Source organism: Gymnodraco acuticeps, unplaced genomic scaffold (assembly GCF_902827175.1).
Source record: "Gymnodraco acuticeps unplaced genomic scaffold, fGymAcu1.1, whole genome shotgun sequence".
Lineage (NCBI taxonomy): Eukaryota > Metazoa > Chordata > Actinopteri > Perciformes > Bathydraconidae > Gymnodraco > Gymnodraco acuticeps.
Window position 1 is genome coordinate 745,863 of NW_022991064.1, and position 22,537 is coordinate 768,399.

General features: G+C 39.3%; 1 protein-coding gene across 7 annotated transcripts in view; it reads left to right on the forward strand.

The window, feature by feature from the left end:
- Positions 1-22,537, forward strand: part of ptprua (protein tyrosine phosphatase receptor type Ua) — a 271,078-nt gene that overhangs the window by 158,307 nt on the left and 90,234 nt on the right. For all 7 annotated transcript variants that reach the window (XM_034236684.1, XM_034236686.1, XM_034236685.1 and 4 more), the window contains exons 5-7: positions 6,976-7,091; positions 14,370-14,541; positions 16,971-17,264. In XM_034236684.1, coding sequence (XP_034092575.1) covers positions 6,976-7,091; positions 14,370-14,541; positions 16,971-17,264 — 582 coding nt within the window. The remainder of the gene's footprint in view (positions 1-6,975; positions 7,092-14,369; positions 14,542-16,970; positions 17,265-22,537) is intronic.

The following is a 22,537-nucleotide window of genomic DNA, read 5'->3' on the forward strand; positions in this document are numbered from 1 at the left end:
ACCAGCCATGAACCACACCGCACGTCACTGGAAAATGTTAATGAATGATAATGTAGGTTATTCATTAGCTCATGAATTTCAGATTCCTGGCTCCACTGAAAAACCAGACTGGCCTTAAATCATCACAGAAGGAGGAACTGGAATAACCCTTTCTAAAAACCAGTGCAAATAGTTTTTCTGTACCCAAACTCATCTAAAGTGTTACCATTTGCCCTCTGTCAACAACACTCTCTAGATATGAGACCCAGACTTGTTGACGTTGGTGGTTGGACCCGCCAAATTAATATTAGCTCACAATTGTCGACACTATCTCTGCCAGGAAATGCTTAAAGGTCACCTATTATGCAAAATCCACTCGTTCATGTCTCTTCTACATCAACATGTGTCCCCTCTTCTTCATGTCTCTTCTACATCAACATGTGTCCCCTCTTCTTCATGTCTCTTCTACATCAACATGTGTCCCCTCTTCTTCATGTCTCTTCTACATCAACATGTGTCCCCTCTTCTTCATGTCTCTTCTTCATCAACATGTGTCCCCTCTTCTTCATCTCTCTTCTACATCAACATGTGTCCCCTCTTCTTCATGTCTCTTCTACATCAACATGTGTCCCCTCTTCTTCATGTTTCTTCTACATCAACATGTGTCCCCTCTTCTTCATGTCTCTTCTACATCAACATGTGTCCCCTCTTCTTCATGTCTCTTCTACATCAACATATGTCCCCTCTGTGTAAAAAGACTCTGACAGTTTCAGGAAAAAAGATTCTCTCTCTTTTTGTCCTGATCCATTTCTATAAAACCTTTCAGAAAATGAGCTTTTCAGATTTTGGCCACTTTATGATGTCATAACGGTGTGTTGGTTTGTGTAACCATTAGCCAATCAGCAACCAAGGTACCCCCCCCCCCCCCCCTTATCACCCGAATATCCTCCTAGAGCACCATTGTGTTCTTTGTAACCAAATGTCTCTCAGAGGGGCGTGGGGAGGGGCTCCTTATTTTCATCTAAAGTAACAGACAGAGAATCAGCACTTTTGAAACAGGGCTGAAACAGAGGGGATTATGGGTAATGCTGCAATGATCTGTTTGGTGTTTGGAGCCAAACACTTCAGAGACATGTTTTGTATATATCTGAGAGCTGTAATATATTGATGAAAAACAGTATAATAGGGGACCTTTAATATACATACGCCATAAATGCATGAATCATAGAGCACAATTGATCTATTACTCACAAAGTGCAGAAAAATCACAAAATCGCACATTCTTCTGTAGCAGCTGGTGTATCCACAGGAGCAGTCACCCGTAACAAACTGTAAAACACACAGTGACACAAAAGATGTAAGTAAACATTAGCAAGCTGGCTTTATATTTCCCCATAGGCTGCAGTAATAATGCTATGTCTCCTTAGGAAAGATTCAAGTCAATGGCTAACGCTTTTTAGTTTCCATACCCACTCATTTGACATTTGTGTTGTTTTTTCTCTGTCTTTATTCTGAACACGTGTTTCAGTCAAGACCAATCTCTCCTGCATTAGGAGTAAGAGGCAGCATTTCTCATTTGGAAAAGGAACATCTCAGACAGTCTAAATGCTTTTGGGAATCAAATTACCTTGCCTGTTTATGTTTAGCTGTATTAATTAAGGCTGCACAGATCACACGTACACACTACTGGGCGTTTAGATCTTGAATTAAGTATTCTCAGTTACTATTAATGCAGCTGCCTCATCCTCGAATGACTTCTCCTATAATTGGGGCTCTGAACGCTTCACTTTAAAAGACGACTTTAAAGTTCCTGCAGACAAAATACTCCGACTGACAACACAATGTCTACAGGGTGTACATTTTGTTTTCACTTTATGTCTGGTCTGCAGAGTTAATAATACATACATGGTTGCAATATTGGATATTAGGTTTTGTCTGATAGACGCACCTGAGGACATGTTGTTTTGGTTTGAGAGAGACCATGGAAAAGGACTGCAGAGAGGAAAACGAAAATGAGCAAATACAATGTAAGATTCAATTATATCTTTTCACCCAGCCAGATGTTGCCATTGGTTACTAAGGAAACCAAGGATAAAAGTGTGTGTTATGTGAAGAATAGTACCAGTCTGTGCATCATTGGTGCCGGAGGAGACGTTCGCCCAGAAGATATCATATTTGCACCTCAGCAGGAGCTCAAATCACTCTTTTATAAGATAGAGGTTTCATATTATATCATGATTATTTTCCTTTCATTGCTGTATACATCATTATATCAATGTGTTTCCATTATAATTGCTTTTAGATGACTAACATGTTCTCATTGTTTGAGGCTTTCCAGGAGATGGAGGTTCAGTGATAAAAGTGTTATGATCCTTCACTTTACATAAACAGATGTTGTTAGCTTCCCACCTGTCACATTAGAGAATCTATTTTATCCTCAATTTGTTTATACAGCAGCTAAAAGAGTTTTTAGCACTTTGACTGGTTTTTTATTCTTCACCACAATTTCTTCTGACAAGCTGCAGAAAACACATGAAAACAGATGTAACAGGAAAAGTATATATATATATTTTTTGAAATAACTAAGTTTATAGTACAGGCTTGTGAATACTATCTTCTTAATCACTTGTGGTGAACAGGTAAGTAAGCTAACTAACCACAATTTGATAATAATTATTAAGCTAACTGTCTGTGTTTAGCTGTGGAAAAAACATCCACAATGGTAGGTGTTGAGCTTTGTTAGCTTATTTATTGCAAAACATTTGCTTACCGTTAGCATGACATGACATTAGCCGGTTACTAAGATGTAGCTATGCCTACATTTGAACAAAAACAGATGTAACAGGAAAAGTATATATAAATTGATTATAAAACATCCAGTTGAGGAAACTAGTTGCTGACCTAGTATTACCAAACATGCTACCAATACGTAGAAAAATGCATTATTACAAAATGTACATTCTGTGCTTCTTGATAGCACAACATCAGTTGCAATCTGCTAACTAGCTTTAGCATCAAATGACAGTAGAATTGAGTTTTGGCTAAACACTCAACTTTAAAGCAATAATCTTTATCCCAGCTTTAGCCTTTTGTTTAGAACTGTATTAGTAGTTTTTCGGCCATTGTGTTCATATACAGTATTTTTGAGAATAGCCCATGATATTTGACATTTATTATGAAGCTAACGGTCTGTTTTTAGCTAACGTTACATTTTATTGTTAAACATACTGTTGAGGAAACTAAACGCTAATACAAACATGTTAATATTATGCAGACATCATCAGACATGTACTAAATGTACATTTGATGCCACTTATAGCAAAACATTTGCTGTCTGCTAGCTAGCTAGTTAGCATGATATGACATTATTCAACGGATCAACTCATTTTCCTGGTAGAATATGGTTAAACCCTCAAACACTACACTACCTTATCATAGAACTATAATCCTCAATATCAGTACATGTACAATTATGTTAATGTATGATTTAAGTGAATCTAATGTGAGCTTTTAGTATTGTATAGGGCAGGGGTCCGCAACCTTTTGACCAAAAGAGCCATTTTGCCCACTTTTCCAACTATTTTTTTTGTCTTGAGCCGCAAAACGTATTTGATAGCTTGATAGCTTATAAAGTTGTATTTATTGTTACATCATAGACAACAACTACAGTTTTTTTGCATTTATTATTTATTACATAATAGAAAACTGTTTACCTCTAATAATAAACAAATAACTCTTATAAGGAGAATACAAAAAATACACAGGCCTACTAATAAATCAACACAGCACTTCCTCTACACATTTGAAGAACATTTATATAATTAAAATGGGCCCACTTTGAAATAAATAAAACATAGCTGCACCCTAAAAAGAGTTAACTGATTGAATTATGACTGAAGATCGTCAGCTGTCTTCCTCTTCCGTGTTTCTCCTCGATACGTAAAGCTGCAGCACCTTTGACAACTTCTCTCCACATATCAAATATACCGTATACCATCCCATATAACTCTACCCACGCAGAATTAAATCCTGTGTTCCTCAGATACTTTATTTTCTTTGATTTATCCATAGTTCGCTCATCGAGCCGGGGGTCAGGTTATTCGCCTGTAAGAAAAGGCGCTGGTGCGGGACCGTAGCAGGATGTGACGCATATTTTAGTTTTAAAACATTAAAACAGTTCTGTTTTTTATTTATGTGTCACAGTATCACCTCAACATACAAGATACAAAACATTTTCAACCGTGCAACAAAATGTGAATAGTCCTGCAAATACTTTTATTTGATTTCCTTCTTATTTTTGTCTACGCTCAAGGGAGCCAGAGCAGAGGGCTTAAAGAGCCGCATGCAGCTCGGGAGCCGCGGGTTGCCGACCCCAGGTATAAGGCAAAGGTTAAAGCTGCCAGAAATACAACAAATTATGTTTAGAGTCAGGGACAGTATTTAATAAGTTAGTTATATAACTATATATTTCCCCAAATGTAATAGCCAGCTGTGGTCCAACATTATTATACCCTTTTCACAACTTGTTCAAAACTGAACTTTTGACTCCTATGAACTCTAAGAGAACATTTTGAATGCAGTTCAAAGTCCTGATGTTATACTATGTGCCAACTTTTAAATGAATGCCAATGTTGGAGGGTCAGAAAGGTTTATAGAAAAGCTAATATTCTAAAAAGGATTTTCAGATACAGTACAGGGAAGCCCATGATACTTCTTGGTTGATTAAATACATTTTGGAGCTTGACGTTTAGCCAAGCAAGGCATTAGTGAGAAAAGAGGAGTGCTTTTTCCACAGCAAACACCTCTATAATTCATCGCATTATTAACAACGACCCAGGACATTTTGACACAAAGTTGGGAAAGCACAGGCGTAAATGATAAAATGAACAATAGCGAAGTTCCATTAAGCTGCTTTAGTTTTAAGGGCTGCTATTATGCATGCCTCCTTATTGTCATCCTCATTGTTATTAGTCACAGTGGTGCTTTTCTATAGGGAAAGTACAAATACATCACATTTTTTAAGTATAATAATCACTAGTCGTTAGCATCACTGGTGTTCCTGCTCTTGTCAGTAGCAAAAAAAGTGTTTTGTCTGCAGTGCAGTGACACAAATCATCATGTCAAACTTATGTATCAATTTTACACAAACACTTTGTAACATAAATATATAAATAGCATCTCTGCCACTGGCTTATTGATCAGCACGGAGCTGCAAACGACAAGATGACGATGAAAGTGATCCTCTGATGCATTTCATCTGGCAACAATGCAACGGGGAATCTAATCCTGTAATAATGAGAAATAATGGAACTGACAAGCAGGGAATCAAATCAGAGATAGAGAAGAAACATATTTTACTTACAGAATGATTTCATGATTTTTGTTTTTCTTAAAATGTAGGCATGGGGCAATTCTATGATGAGTTGATGACAATTTAGTTTAGATATTTTTCTACACGCATGGACCAGCATTAATGGAACATGTTCCTTCAGTAATTTGACTTATTTCACTGATTGACAGTCAAAGGTGGTGAATCTCAATTATGTAGCAATTACGCAAATCAAATCAAATCAAGTTTTATTTATATAGCACATTTATAAACGATTTATGGTCGAGCCAAAGTGCTGTACATATAATAAAAATATCCCAGTAGAGACACTTTACAGCAATTACAACAGCACAGATTGTTCAGAATATCAGTATGAGAAAAACGACACCCTCTGTCCTTAGACCCTCTGTCCTTAGACCCTCTATCCTTAGACCCTCTGTCCTTAGACCCTCACATCGTACAAGGAAAAACCTCCAGAGAAAACCCACAGTTTAAAGGGAGCATGGGAGAAACCTCAGGGAGAGCAACAGAGGAGGGATCCCTCTCCCAGGACGGACAGACGTGCAATAGATGCCGTGTGTAAATCAAAGAGATAATACATTTTATAGCATATAGACCGAATGTTAGGAAATGCATGTGTCTGTAATAAGAAGATGAATCCACGAGGATGTCAGCTACTAACTGAAGGGATGAAGAAGAATGCTAGTTAGCAGACATGGATGTAAATAGTGTAGAAAATGTTTAAAAATATCTTGTTTGGTGAGGAAGGAAAAGCATTCTACCGGTTTTGATACACCTAAAAAAGAAGGTGTTTGGATGATCAAAACAACCTTTAAGTGCGTTAAAAACTCCATTATATCAAATTACGACACTGTGGATTTATCACCACTCTGTTTGCTAACATCTGGTGTTGCAGTAAACACATGTGATGCTACTTGTGTGTATACATGCAGAGACTGGTGTGACTAACTGCCGGGGATGTCAATTAAAAAAGAAAATGTATGCATTTCTACAGAAGAATTCCTTATGCATATAGACATTCAAACAGCTGTTCCGTGGAGTCATTTGGTAAAATGAGTTCTGTGTGCATCTCATATTGAATGTCTCTTGAGGAATAACGAGCACTATCTTCAGAAGACATACACACAGAGAATACAGATTCACTTTTGTTCTTGAAAGGGCTTACAATGGTAATGTAATTCACACTTTAGATCCAGAAGGAGCCTAATAAATACGTACATGCTTACAGTATTTGATTATCTGCGTGTAATCTTTAAAAACAATGTCTGTGTTGATAAGTTATTTATTCTCACATGCGGCCTTGTGATCTGTGTTTTGTTTCAATGCATGTGGAAATGTCAGCTAATGTGGGTCGAAGTGATTCAAACGTGGTTCCTAAAACAGCTTTGGTTGATATTTAAAAAATGGAATCAAAGTAAGTTCATGAAGATTTAACGATCCTCTTTACTTTCTGTTAAAAAAGGGTTTCATGGTTATACACTCTATTCGAATGTTCATAATACATGTTTGTGAGGTTGTATCCAGGCCTGAAAGTATTTATTGTACAAATGACATCTCACAGCTGTGTATTTAATATATTTAGACAATGATGCTCGGCTCCAGATGTGCCTCTTTCCTCACAGTGTGTGTGTGTGCTCCTTCCACAGACAAGGTGCCTCATTTCGCTCGTCTGGGTGACGTGGAGGTGAACGCCGGGCAGAATGCCTCGTTCCAGTGTGTCGCCACGGGCAAAGTTTCTGAGTCTGAGCCCTTCCTGCTGGAGGTGAGAACAACAAAAAGATGTGTGGGTGTGTTGTTTTAGTTTTTTTCGGTTATCTTTGCTTCGAAAAGTCAAGCCAGCATGCCAGCACCTGGATAACAGTACGGGAAATTGTAGGTAGAAGCAGCAGCACAATTGATACAAAAAAAACAGATTTTCTACATGGTTGGCATTTAGTTGACAGTCTTATCAGCCTACAGTTATTCCTATTGCATGCACAGCTGCTGGCAACACCCCCATTAAAGTCTTTTTCAGGATGTTTACATGCACTTTTCACTCTGTCATTATGTCTAAACCAGTTAAGAGAATATACATAACATGTTTCTCCAGCTGCCATACAATCTGAAAAACATTGACTTTATGATTAGGGCTGCACGATTTGGAAAAAAGACGGACATTGCAATTGGAATATGTTTTCAAAATTAAAGGGGAAGATAATTTTTTTAACATAATTTACATTATACAAGGATACAAGCGGCCGAGATGGGTTTTCTCCGCAGGGTGGCTGGCGTCTCCTTTAGGGATAAGGTGAGAAGTTCAGTCATCCGGGAGGGACTCGGAGTTGAGCCGCTCCTCCTTCGCGTCGAAAGGAGCCAGTTGAGGTGGTTCGGGCACCTAGTAAGGATGCCACCTGGGCGCCTCCCTAGGGAGGTGTTCCAGGCACGTCCAGCTGGGAAGAGACCAAGGGGTAGACCTAGGACCAGGTGGAGGGATTATATCTCTTCGCTGGCCTGGGAGCGCCTTGGGATCCCCCAGTCAGAGCTGGTTGATGTGGCCAGGGAAAGGAAAGTTTGGGGCTCTCTGCTGGAACTGCTACCCCCGAGACCCGACCACGGATAAGCGGGAGAAGATGGATGGATGGATGGATGAAATATATATTATCATTGAAACATATATTAGTATGTCCATGTTTTGACTTTTAAAGAGGCCCTATTTTTGCTTGTTGGGGGTTTTCTCTTTCCTGTAGTGTCTTATAGGTTTAAGTGCATGTAAATCGTCTATTTTTTACATTTATTTTGTTATAAATATTGCGCTTATTGTGTAGCTCTACTAGTGACCCTTTTCTTTGACTACGTTATGACACATTTTAGCAAAGTCACACCTGGGATTCAGATGCTCTCTAAAATGTAATTGTTTCTTCTACACCAGTGACCATCAACTGGCGGCCCGCGGGCCAAATCTGGCACGCCAGACATTCTCACCCGGCACGCGCTGTGGCGCTGGCAGAATGGTTAGTGCGTTCGCCCCCCACTAAAAAAAATGTATACAACGTCTCGTGAGTAATGTGCAGTACCGGAGTCCAACAGAGAGGCAGCAGCTGCGGGACAGTAGCCTGCGTACTGCGTAGCCTTCCCTGCCATGAAGAAGAAGTGATCCTTCGTTAGCGTGAAGAGTCTGCTTTATGCGCTCTGCAGCACCCCCCCCCCCCCATACCCCCCCCCGGTCAACAACTTCAAAATTCAGGGCTATAAAAAAAGGTCTCTGGCCCCGAAAGTGTATCTAGGAATAATGTTGTCTCTTGGACAAATGTTGTTGGTGATCCCTGTTCTACACCCTTCCTCCAAGTTTCCTGAAAAATGGGTCAGTAGTTTTTGCCATTATTTCTCAAAACTCTGTCCTCCACAAGTCCCCTAACCTAATGGAAGTATAACACTGAATCTGTATTAATAATCTCACTATTGAGATGACAAAGAGCTGAAGTCACCTCCTCTGACTTTGTGATGAACTGAAGAGTAGTTTGTAAAGGAAATGGGAGCCATTATCTTAACCGTCAGCTTGATACCGTTAATACAACTGCAATTTGATCATGTTAAATAATGCACTGTGTCTTTAAATGCTGAAGAGAAATTAGTCATTTGAGCAGTCAGATTATAAAGTTGTGTAGCTTTTTGATTGCGCTGGCATTTAGTTAACTAAAGCCCCTAAAGTCATTTCTCTCGTGCATCAGCTGAAAATGGTTTCCTAGTTTTTCAATATGAGCTAATATTAGGCTTCAAAAATCCATCCCTGAATGCCTGCACTGTTCCTCTGGCCTTGAAGCGTGCACATCTAAGTGCGTTTGAAAATGATGGCAGCAGGGAAAAGGCATTTTGCAAATGAGATCTCAGAATACTTGGTGATCCATCCCTTGTGTTTCCAGCCGATTTCATTTCATCCCTTCCCCCTTTCACTTTGAATCGAAGCCTTTGAAGATCATCGGCAGACATTTATATCAGTTTCAGAGTTTGTGACTTTATTGTCGACACAGATGCAAACAAACAAAACGAGGCGGGTTTTTGTAATCTGACATCACTGAGGTGAACTTCCTGCTCCAGCTCCTCTTTACTTTTCTCATTAAGAGTCTGAAAAAAGATCATTTGGAATATTACAAAACATTACCAGCTTCTGTACCGACATTTGTTTGTTGGCGGCTCGTTTGATCACAGACAGCGAGTTCGCTAATTGCAGCTCCCTCTTTGATCTGCTGCTCTCCTCTCCACTCTCATCTTCCATTAAGGTATAGGCGAAACAAATTGTTAGCCTAATGAATGTCTTTGAATCAATTAGCATCATATTTACTCCGCTGTCCTCCAAACTGTGCAGAGCTGCAGCCCGACAGGAAGTGCTGCAGACAGTGGAGGAAATGAAAGCACCAGATTGAATGTCATTAATGCACTCATGTTGTTATTTCACTAGTATAAATGTAAGTGATGCACTATATTAATTATTATAACTGGACTAGAAACAATGTAATTAATGCCATAAAATAAATGTTATGACTTGTAAATGTAATCATTGCAATAGGATACATGTAATAAATGGACAAGAATACATGTAAGTATTGCACTAAAATACATTTATGGTTGTAATGAGATGTATTACATGGTTTAGTTGAATACTCGATTCTGATTGGTCAATTCAGAACACGTGACACGTTGTTAATCCAGAATAGACAGACCGCTGTCAAGGATTTATTGACCGTTGTTAAGGACGCTCACATCTGCAGAGAGCAGTCCGGTCGATTTAACTATATTCAAACCGACATGACAAGAGGGACAAGAAAACAGCGGAGAAGTAACGGGGCAGAAACCCTCCTTTTTACGCAGCGGCCCAACATAGACATCAAACGGCGACACATATTCAGTTGCCAGTTACTTTGGCATTAGGGCAGGGATATCTAGATACTTTCCAAGGTTTGACATCATGAATTGTGCTACTTTTAAAGCAAGCAACGATGTTTTCAAATCTGTAATCAAAAAGCTCCTCAAAAACGCTATCGAAGCAGTTCCTGCCTTTGCTACGTTAGTTCAAACAGTAACAACGGACTATTTTTCTTAGCGGATACTATTTTTTAAATCAATAAAAACATTTTCTAAATCTATAAAAGCATTTAAATTCATGTTGGGAGTCATATTGTTGAGAATGTAGCCATGTAATAAGCGGGATAATGTGCAGCGACTTGGTCATTATGGGGAAAAGAACATCCGACAGGCTGATCAGGAGCCCGACGCGGTTCATAGACTGGACCGCGTCGCTGCACATTATCCCTTACATTATAAATGTAGTCATTGCACTAGAAGACAATAAATTAATGCACTAGAATAAATGTAACTGATTCAAGAGAATACTTGTCATTATTTTCGTAGTTAAATGTTACACATATGTGAGTTTCAACAGTCACATTAAAACAGTTACTAAATCAGCCTACTATCACCTAAAGAATATATCTAGGATTAAAAGACTAATGTCACAGCAGGATTTGGAAAAACTTGTCCATGCTTTTATCTTCAGTAGACTCGACTACTGCAATGGTGTCTTCACAGGTCTCACTAAAAAATCTATTAGGAAGCTGCAGCTGATTCAGAACGCCGCTGCTCGAGTCCTCACTAACACTAAGAAAGTGGATCACATCACTCCTGTTCTGAAGTCTTTACACATGGCTTCCTGTGTGTCAAAGAATAGATTTCAAAATACTGCTGCTGGTTTATAAAGCACTGAATGGTTTAGGCCCAAAATACATTTCTGACCTCCTGCTAAATTATGAACCATCCAGATCTCTCAGGTCTTCAGGGACTGGTCAGCTTTCTGTCCCCAGAGTCAGAACTAAACATGGAGAAGCAGCGTTCAGTTATTATGCTCCAAATATCTGGAACAAACTCCCAGAAACCTGCAGGTCCGCTGCAACTCTGACTACTTTCAAATCCAGGCTGAAGACTTTTCTTTTTGTCGCTGCTTTTAATTGAATTATTCATATCTTAAACTGCACTGTAACTTTGATCCATGTACTTTTTCTTTTAATGTTTTTTATTATATTTTCTTTTTAATGACTAATTTTGAATACCATTTTCTTAATGTCTATCATTTTTTGTAAATCACTTTGAATTGCCTTGTGTTGAAAGCTGCTATATAAATAAACGTGCCTTGCCTACAGTCCATGCATAAGAATAAATGTTCTTATTGATCTAGAATAAATGTCATTAATGCACTAAATCAAATGTAAATAATGCTCCCAAATAAATGTTATTACTGAAACATTTGATTAATCTACTTAAATACATTTAATTTAGAGAGAACATATCTTTATTGTCATCATACAAAGTACAACGCAATGTCTTTGGCACTTCTCACTGCAGTACAATATAGACTAGAATAAGTGTGATTATTGCACTTATATTAATGTAATGGTTTCACTAGAATACAAGTTGTCTGAACTTTACTTTACTCCGAGGAGTCACTTCAAACTGTTGAAACAAAAAAAATGTCTGGTGCTTTTATACAAGAAGATATTATACTTATATAAAAGTTAAGTTGAGTTATAATATGCAGCTGCAGGCAGTAGTCGACAGCTACTGTACATCTAATTTCACATTTCTTCCCGCCTGTCCTCCTAAATGAAACATGTCAAACCCACTTCCCTCTGAAATACCGGAGCAGGCGACAGTTTACGTAATAATCTTCTTATATTCTGCCACAGAGCTGCATATATTGTGGCACCTGGATCAGCTCGTTGCATGTGTTGTCTCCTGATTTGAGCCAGTGTGCCTGCAGCGCTAACATATTAGCATCGAGCGAGATGAGGGGCTGTCAGAGCGAGACCCCTGTGAACATACAGCGACCCAGGAGGCATGTGTCACCGGCCTCAGCGGCAAAACCACCATTGTTACCGCTGACATTTATCACGCATTTATTATCTCGGCCTCCCATGTAGCTAATTCCAACCCTCCTTCCTGTCTGCCTCTCAGCCACCGCACATTTCTAATCACTTCAAAATAATTCAGGTGTTTGTGTGAGGTTGTTATTTTCCAGAGGCGGGAGTATATATGTAACGGGATTACGTCATTATTTGAAAAAGGAGCTGAATACCCTTAGAGTTAAATCAAAATAAGATGTAATCATGTTAATGGCACATTCGAAAAATTGAATTAATACAGTGGCATGATTACAATGTTATCTATTAAACTAAAACACCATTTGTAAAGTATACAATAGAGCAGAAATGAGTCCTAAAACCCTAAAATGTAGTCAAGTAAAAATCAAAGTCAACTTTATTGTCAATCTTTCAGTTTGTGTGTACAGACACAGAGATCGAAATACCGTTTCCCACAATCCCGAATACAAAAAATACAAATATATTTAAAAATATGTATAAAAAGATGTATATACCTATATATACACAATCAACAGACACATACAAGCACAAGTACAACAATCAAAATATACAAAATAACAGTCACTTCTATGTATTTACCAAAGAGCGGTTCAGAAATTACTCCTAATACCCTACAATGAGTCATCGTTTGAGCACTTCCTGTTCCCTCGTCTCAAAGTCAATGTTTTTCTGAATGTGTTTTTGGTTGCCTGAAACGAGCTCTGTGGTGAACACAAACTGAAGAGATTTAGATCGAGATTACTTCCTGCAATAACCCAAAATCCAATGGAGAAATCCCATTGCTTCTTGTGGAGGGAGAAGGGAGATCCTGCACGGCCTAAAGTAATACATCATTTGTTACCTTCTTGACATTTCAGTAAACTACACGCCTACTGAACTCATCTGTTTAACGGTTTTCACTTTCCTGGGTGGATATTGATTTTGTCTTGTATTTATTAGCATAGCATTTTATATTGTGGTAAGTTAAGAGAAGTTAATCAGTTTTTTATTGTGATACTCAGATTAGGTCACTGACTACTTATTTTAAGTAGTATTTAATTTTGTCTTAATTTACATTATTTCATTTCATATTCTGTTCTTGAACATATCCCATATTCTATTGACATGTTTATAGACTTTTTGCACTACATTTGAGTTTGTATTTGATTATATATGTTGCATTGTCGGAGGAGCTCAGGTCAGAAGAATTTCATTGCCATTTCTACACTGTAGCTTTGTGCATATATTATGACACTAAAACCTTTGAATCTTTAACTCAGGGTGTCCGCGGGGTCTTAAAAAGTATTAAAGGGCATTTTCCAAGGTATTACATTTTGTAGCTTGTTTTCAATAAGTATATAAATTGTCCAAAGAGGTTGTATTCTACAGTGTGCCTGAATGTAATCATGGCGTAGGTGTGTAGTGATTCTGTGTAGTTTATTTACGGCATCCCGTTGGATTGGACGTCATCTGAACAGGACATCGCACGCTCACTGCTTGATAGCGCGAAGCTCCGTTTACGCCGGTTGTTAAACAACATCGTTATGGGGAAATGCAAGTTTGCGTCCAAATGGTTGGAAGATAAGGAGGAAGGACACTCAATACTGTATATAGTCAATGTGAGGTAAAGTGTGTCGCCAATGTAACCGGTTAAAACTCAAAGTGGCGATGAGGTCTTAAAATGTATGGAAAGGGTCTTAAAAAAGGTCTTAAAAGGTCTTACATTTGACTTCAGGATTCCTGCATAGACCCTGTAATAATTGTAACAGAATACATTTCTAAAGTAAGGTAAGGTAAGTTGATTTATAAAGCACATTTTCATACACAGAGGCAAGTGCTTTACTTAACAAGAAGACAACAGAAAGGAACACAATAAATACACATAATGGAATAACAGATTCATAAAAACCATGCCATAAAAGAGATACAGAATAGTCCAAAAACAACATTGTAAATACGGTAGGTGCTAAAACAAGTTAAAAGGCTTCTGGGTAAGCAGCTGTAAAAAGTAGTGTTTTTAGCCGCGACTTAAAAGAACTCAGCGTTGGTGAAGAACTCAGGGTTTCTGGAAGTTTGTTCCATTTGTGGGGAGCTAAAAAACTAAAAGTAGCCCTCCACTCCCTGCTCATTCCTTCTTCCTGTGTGTTTGCCAGCGGAGGAACAGCGTGGTGATGGACACGTCCTCCCTATCTCGGCTGAGCCACAAGAGGCTAATGGCCACTTTCCATGTGGAGGCTCAGAGAGGGGAGCAGGATCTTTACCGCTGCATCACCCTGTCCCCCCGGGGGGCCGCCGTGTCCAACTTTGGAGAGCTCATCGTCAGAGGTAAGATGGATTCAGGAACATGTCACTAGTTGAGAAAGGGTTTGGCAAGGTTTACCAAAAGGAGTAAACAAGACTTCTGTTTGGAAGTGACAAGTTGAATCAGACTATATTTACTTAATGTCAACTCAAACCGCAAACACTATTCTTAACATTCTTATATTTGAATGCTGTTTGCCATTTGATTCAAGTTCATACATATAATTGCCTGCATTAGAGTTTACATATTAGAAAGAGGAAGATGCTCTTACAGTGAGATAAACAGGACTGCATTTTTAAGTAACAGTATTATATTTTTTTATTTCTAAAAATACGTGTTATATCTGTACAAAACCAAGAGAAGACAACCTGCCACTGAATTTAACTTAAAATTCGGTTTGTTGTACCCTTTCCTCCATTATATATAAGCTAAGCTTCTCCTTTAAATTAACAAAAATGCGTTCAAAATGTCTTGTTTCATTTTCTAATTAATAACGTCATAAAATGCTGTTTGCGAAGTCATTTTGTAATGCATCAGTAAATCTCTGCTAACACACACACACGCACACACACACACACACACACGCACACACACACACACACACACGCACACACACACACACACACACACACACACACACACACACACACACACACACACACACACACACACACACACACACACACACACACACACTTCCTCCCATTATACATTATGAGAGGAACTGAATTGATGTTCTCCGGGTTGATTAGGGTCATATTATCCATCAAGGCAGTTCTTATTTTACGTGCAGAGAAGACAGAATTAGTTATGCAATTATTCATGCAAATAAGCTCTTATTCGGCGTCATTAGACTGAAAATTAAGAATTTACAACATTGCAAAGTCACCCCCCCTCCCTGTCTGCCCCTCTGTCAGAGACCTGATGTGATTAAAAGGTCTTTATGACTCAATGCTCTAACAGAGCAGAAATAATGTTATTGAAACTGAAAAACAAAAAAAGAGAAAATCAATGACGAATCCTTGACTTCTCCTTTGTCGTCACGACTCAGCGATTTTCAGCTGAAAGTGGCTGAAAAAGTTAGACTCTTAAGTGTTCTCAAGGACGGGCTTTCATCTTTCTTCTTCGATGAGTTCTTAGGAATATCACTCATGCAACAACAAAACTGAAATAATTAGTAGTAGATAGTAGTACTCAGATATTTTCCTTAAGTTAAAGTATTAAAAACACAGTAAAATATTCCATTTAGAATCTAACCGAGGTACTACAAAAGTATGCACATCAAAATATACTTAAAGCACCAGAAGTATTATAACTGACTGGTGGAAAAGTACTTGGGAGCTTAATCTATAAAATACATCACAATTCATTATAATATGTAATTATAAATTCAGATTTAGTTAATGTTTTTGTAATAATTTGAATCATGGAGTATTTGCCTCTGAGATGTAGTGAAGTACAAGTCAAAAACATAAATATTCTAAATTATACTTAAAGGTAGGGTAGGTAATTTTGGAGAAACCAGCTCGAGTGCGCTAGAATTTTAAAATACACAGCAGGAAAAATCTGCCCCTTCCTTCAGACTTCCTTACAGAGCCCCTCCTCCAACACACACGAACGCGCACATGACCAATGAGGGCACGAGATAAGTGTGTGCACAGATGGAAGGCTGACAGGCAGGTAGACCGCCGAGTTACTTTAGCCGGGTCGGCTCAAATGATTGGTCGTGCTTTTTACAGCGCCACGGCTTCCACAGATTAAAATTGTTTATATATTTATTGTCAAAGCATTTAATATATTCATTGCTATCGGGATGTTAAGAGCATTCCTTGGAATATAACAAAAAGTGTTTCTGAAATAAATTACTTACCCCACCTTTAAGTCAGACAGTGAGACAACAAGACACTGGCGTTGTTTAAAGAAACTGGGATTTTATTTACCCCAAAAAATAAACATGAAAAACCAAGAATCTTATTAAAAGAGGTCAACACAATTAACTGTAGTAAATATGACAGCAACTTACGAGGTGGTAATTAAGATGAACAAAATACAAAAGCAGATTCACAAAACCCAAATCCCCCCCTTTGAAATGGAAGCACATGGTTTGGCCCAATAGGCTGCTGGTAGTATAGAGTGGTGCAGGAACAAGTCCTAAAACCCGGAAGTGAGTTGGCATGTTACCAGTTCCGGTTCCCTCATCAACGGTTTTTTTGAACATGTTTTTTGGAAAGTAGCTCGAAATAAGGTCTGTGGTTGAGTCAAACAAATGTAAGAGACGGATCACGTTTTGTTACGACATTAAATACATCCGCACTGACCCCACCTCCCCAATACCACATTAATTCAAAGCCAGATAGAAGTGCTTTGTTTTGTCGTTTTGCAAAAAAACAAAACACTTTGATCTTCTTATGAAAGTACCAGCGACCTAATGACAACACTTTTGTCCTTGCAGTGCCCCCCACACCGATCGCCCCCCCCCAGCTCCTGCGCTCCGGCCCAACCTACCTGATCATCCAGCTGAACACCAACTCCATCGTGGGGGACGGGCCCGTCATCCGGAGGGAGATCCAGTACCGGGCCAGCCAGTCCACCTGGATGGAGACTCACGGTGTGGGCTCTCTGACCTATAAGATCTGGCACCTGGAGCCGGACACAGAGTACCGGATCAGTGTCTTGCTGACGAGGCCCGGGGAGGGGGGCACCGGAGCTCCAGGACCCCCCCTCACCAGCAGGACCAAGTGTGCAGGTGAGGTGCTTTTTTACGCTTTTAGGTTGCCAGAACATCCTATTATTTATCTTATCACACGCTTTAGTGGCTCAGTCAGTAGGGGCTTGGACTGCGAGCCTGGGTTCAAGTCCCCAAACAGACCTAAATATGGAGTGTGCACTGGTACTTAGAGAGGTCCCAGTTCACCTCCTGGGCCCTGCCGTGTTGCCCTTGAGCAAGGCACTGGACACTAGGGGTGGGGGAAATAATCGATAAAGCATAGCATCGCAATGCTTTGCGTGGCGATATTGTATCGATACACGGACGGCAAGTATCGATATTTTATTATATAAACTATTCATATTACAAATCCAAATTAGCTTGGCAAAGCTACCATCAAATTCTGAGCGAGCTAAGAAAATAACTCAATCATCACCTACTTCATGTGCAAAGGCCTGCGTCCATACAGCGTAGTGGAAAACGAAGGCTTTTGTCACATGTTAAAGACACTGGAACCCAATATATCATGCAATCATATATATCAATATATATGTGCAATATATCGCAATATTTAGCATATCGTCGAATCGCAATACTATCATATCGTGGCTTAAGTATCGCGATAGTATCATATGATTCCCACCCCTACCGGACAACACACCCCTATATAATTACAATGTTAAAACTATTATTGTTCAATAATTTTGTTCAACATTAGCTTGAATATTAGCATGCTAAGACACTAAACTTTAATGTAGATACGCTAAGCTTAGCATTGGCAGGTAGAGCTTCACACAGCTGCCAAAGGAAGCATGACTGTACATTATTTGTCTTGTAAAGGCCAAATGTTTCTAGCGTTCATATGCAATTTGATACTGCTTCTAATAAGCCTGATTTTCCTTAGAACAACAATATATGCTATTCCTAGCTTAGACGTAGCGACAATAAAAGGAATGCTAATGGTTAAAAATGCATCAAAAGTAGAAAAAGTAATGGAAGTGCTTCTTATACACTTATCATCCTTATAAGACAGAGCTCAGATGAAGTTTTTAGTCCTAAATAGAAAGTGTAATTAATTGGACCCGTGACTTTCTATAAGTTGCTATGACAGCAGCGGTGTACAGCATGCTGCAAACCCTTGAAGCATCAGTACAAAACAACAAAAGAACACCATCTGGTTGCTCCTGCAGTTCACAGATATAGAAAGCAGTGTATTTTCTTTCCCAGAGTGTCTTCCTGCTCTGATGCTCTGAGATTCACTCTGAGAGCCGTGAGCTGCAGCTGGAAGCCTCATAAAACAGTTTTGACGCATCACTTAACAACCTGTAGTCTGCCTGCAGCCACGCAGAACAAAAGGTGTGTTTGTTGTTTCTGCAGCGAGGAAGAAGCCCCGATGCTTTTTATTTATCCCAGACTTACTTACTTACCCCGAATCAAAACACATTTTAATGTTAAAATATGCAAGACGGGGGATACAGTTTTTCTGATTTATTTGATTCATTTGTTCATAAATCTTTATTTCCCAACAAAAACCCAAATGTTATATGTCAGTTTCACACTTCCTGTTTGTCTCCTGAGGTTTTTAAACTTTACGTTACCTGAGTTTTAGTTTAAAAATGGTCATCACAACCTCCAATGGGCTTCCTTATTATGTGGCTGTGGAAGAACAATGTTATTGTGAGAAAAAGCGAGTGCATCTTACGTACGTACAACCCCTCCTTAAAGGCCCTGTCACACTGTCCCGAAATTGACACCCGATGGACACACGATAAAGGAAATGTTCAAATTCGGCTGTGATCGTAGCAACATCGGGCCATTCGTGAGGGCATCTTAAGCCATCGTATGACCGCCTGTGGAGTTTCTCAGGCTCCGGCAGCAACTTCGTGAGCGGCAACTTCGTAAGGCACTCGTGAGGGCATCTTGTCAAATCGTGTCATCTTCGTGTTATCATCGGTGCCATCGGTGCATTCGCCCTCACTCTGATCGGGGCGAATGCCCGATGGCACCGATGATAACAAGATGCCCTCACGATGGCCTTACGAAGGGCAAAATTGACACACGAATTCAACACGAAAATGAACCTTTGCAAGGTCCTTCGGCAATTTTTTGGCATGCCAAAGATTTTGCCACCGCTCACGAAGTTGCTGCCGGAGCCTGAGAAACTCCACCGGCGGTCATACGAAGGCTTAAGATGCCCTCACGAATGGCCCGATGTTGCTACGATCACAGCCGAATTTGAACATTTCCTTTATCGTGTGTCCATCAGGTTGCTTTATTGCACAACAAAATCATGTAAATATATTATGTAAATAACCCAATTTGTGTTCTGTGAAACTAAAAAGGATATAATATATTATTTTGAAGGCGAGTTGACAGGAAGTTGTTGTTGTTATGGAAACAACATTACGGAGAAAACGTAATATTTTCTACACATAACGACGGATAAAGTAAAGAACAAAGTCTGAAGATATCAGTACAGTATCATAGTACTGTAACATAATTGTTTTTGGTACTTTCGTTGCAGAATGTCTTAAATGTAATGTAAATGTTGCCTTCGTGTGTGGTTCGGGGCCATCTTCGTGCGAAATTCACAATTCCATATTCGTGTGTCCATCGGGTGTCAATTTCGGGATAGTGTGACAGGGCCTTAAGAAACAAACATATATTCTCCTTCAACTCAACAGTTATGTTCTCTAATCGCCAAACAAATGGATCCAACTTTTATATGTTTGCCCCAAAATAATTATGTTTTTTGTCGATAAATCTTTCATTTGCAAAACAACGGTGTCTTCATCTTTAACGCTCCTCTCCTGATGTAAAGAGATAATACATGAGAGTATGTATTGATCTGTTTTTTAAGTTATAACAAATGGGCTGCAGAAGATAAGATAAGACTTTATTTATCCCGAAGGAAATTGATGTGCCAGAGTTACAAAAATACAATAAACACAGCAGCATAATAGTAACACTGTACACTAAAAGTGCCGTAAAAATAGCAATTAAATATCTACAGGAAACATGAAACATAGACGGTCATATAATTAATGTGCATATTACCAGTATTTAGAAGTAAACTCCTCTTGTGGATTTGGTAGTTTTGATGTTTGTGTGTCGTGCCGGCGGAGAACACAATCCTCTCACCACCTCTCATGCTGCTCATCGGGGTGAAAAGACCCCCTGCTGCTCTGACAGGTCGACGGCATGACGGCCTATCACCTGACACCCTCTCTACTCTCCTCTTCCTGTCGCCCACCTCCTGTCCAATCCCATCGCTCACAAACCTGAAGCTTCCCCCCCGAGGCGGCATGACACAAACCTCTGGATGGATTTGTCCTCATGTGTCACACAGAGCCGTGTCTCTTAGCACAATGACTCTTCCTTTTGGACGCTCTTTGAGTGTGACATTTCAGAATTACTGGTGCAGAGGATTGCAATCCCATGGGTCATTGTCCCGGGGGTCCGGCCACAAAAAGGTTCACACCCCCTGGTGGTTAGGCTTTTTTGGGTGGTGGGGCACTTCAATCACAAGTTCTTTGACTTCCTGTTGCCCTTCATTAGTCATAGAACTTGGTTTTAATAACAGGGTGACCTAGTTACATTTGACATTTTTCAAAACAATTGTCGATCTTTCACCTTATAATATGCCATATGGGCATACATAGCTTAACTTCATATAATAAATACTTCTCTCCTTATTTATTACCTCAGATTGTATAGAAGTCTATGAGAAAATGAATGGATATTTAAATGTTTTGAAACCAAGGGTATTGAAGTTCTCACAATACATTTATCATCTTTCCAATGGCCTTAATTTGAATGTGTCAGTGTATTTTTCTTCAAGCTGATTTTTCTCAAGGCCTAGTAATTATTGTCACTTTTCATTTTTGCAACCAAGTCCAATGCCGTGAACTCCTTCGAGGACAATGCTGTGTGCGAAAAAGCACACGTCCGATCATCCGGGACGTGTTATTTACAATATCAAGTACATATATTATATATATATATATAACAAATTTATTTCACTATGTTATTTATTTATGATTATCTTTAGGCTCAGCAAAGATTTAATGTCAGCTGTTGCTGTCTTTTTTTCTTTAGTTAACACTGAAATAGAGCCCTGCTGTTTTGTTAGGGCTTTTTCTTTAAATACAATTTTAAAATGTCGATGGTGAAATTATGTGTTCAGTTAACAAGGAAACACATTGAAATAAATTCTGTCAGAAAATAGTGGATTAAGGGCTTGAAAGGGGACCCTACCATTTATGTACTGATGGGCCTGAAAAGGGGTATGTAAAATAATTTTAGAAAAAAACCAAAACAGGCATTTATTCGGACAAGTAAATTGCCAAACTCACTTGTCCATGGACAAGTACTCTTTAAAAACGTTTTCTTACACTGCACTGTATGGTGCTCTCCAAAGGGTCAGTTAAAGCTATTAAATGTCACTGTTTACAAGTACATCTCACTTGACTCCCTACTTCCTAAAGTATTATCTCTCCTGCAGGTTAAATATTCATCGCTTCTTGTTGTTGACATGTAAACAGCCCTATGATAGACAAATATAGCAATAAGCACTTCAGAAAATATGGAAAGTTGAATCCCTTTTCTGCAAGGCCAATCTCTGGAGCTGTTTGAAAACCATTACAGGATAATTTGTTTGGTAGATTATACTGTCACGAAGCTACTGGAACATCAACATGATTTAGAGGTTAAATTCCAAGAAATTGATACCTGCAGGAAAACTCATTGGAAAGTATGCATGTTAGTCGGTTCCAAACCCCGAGTGGTTTCAATAGTAAGTACCAGGGTGTGCACTGATAGTCCATCATCATCCCAACACAGCTCGCGGCAGGAGGGACCGCAGCTCACTGAGGCAGCTGCTAAAGACAAGCAGCCTGAGATGAAATGTGCTCACCCAAAGGGACTCTCACTCATTCATCTTCCTCTCTTATTCCCATCATCTCTCGTCCCGGTCTCCTTGCTGCCTCTGGCTAATCCGTCTGATTAGGCTAATCAAGCTGAATGTCAGTTTGGGGTATGGGACCGGTGGAGGACTGGCGGGTGGATGAGGAAGGACAGAGTCTGCTGTAATGATGAGTAATGGTGTCCTCAGCAGAGAGGCCTGGTTACACTGGGATTAGACTGCCATGCAGAGCTGGAATTGTTTAAAAAAAAGGGATGTTCTCATGCACATATGACAGGATGGGCATGATACAATTTCAAGATTGATTGATACTTTTCCACGAGAAGGTTTTGGCTGGGGTCTTAGAAAACGATTGCATTACATTGGTATTATTTGTAAAGGCAAGCAG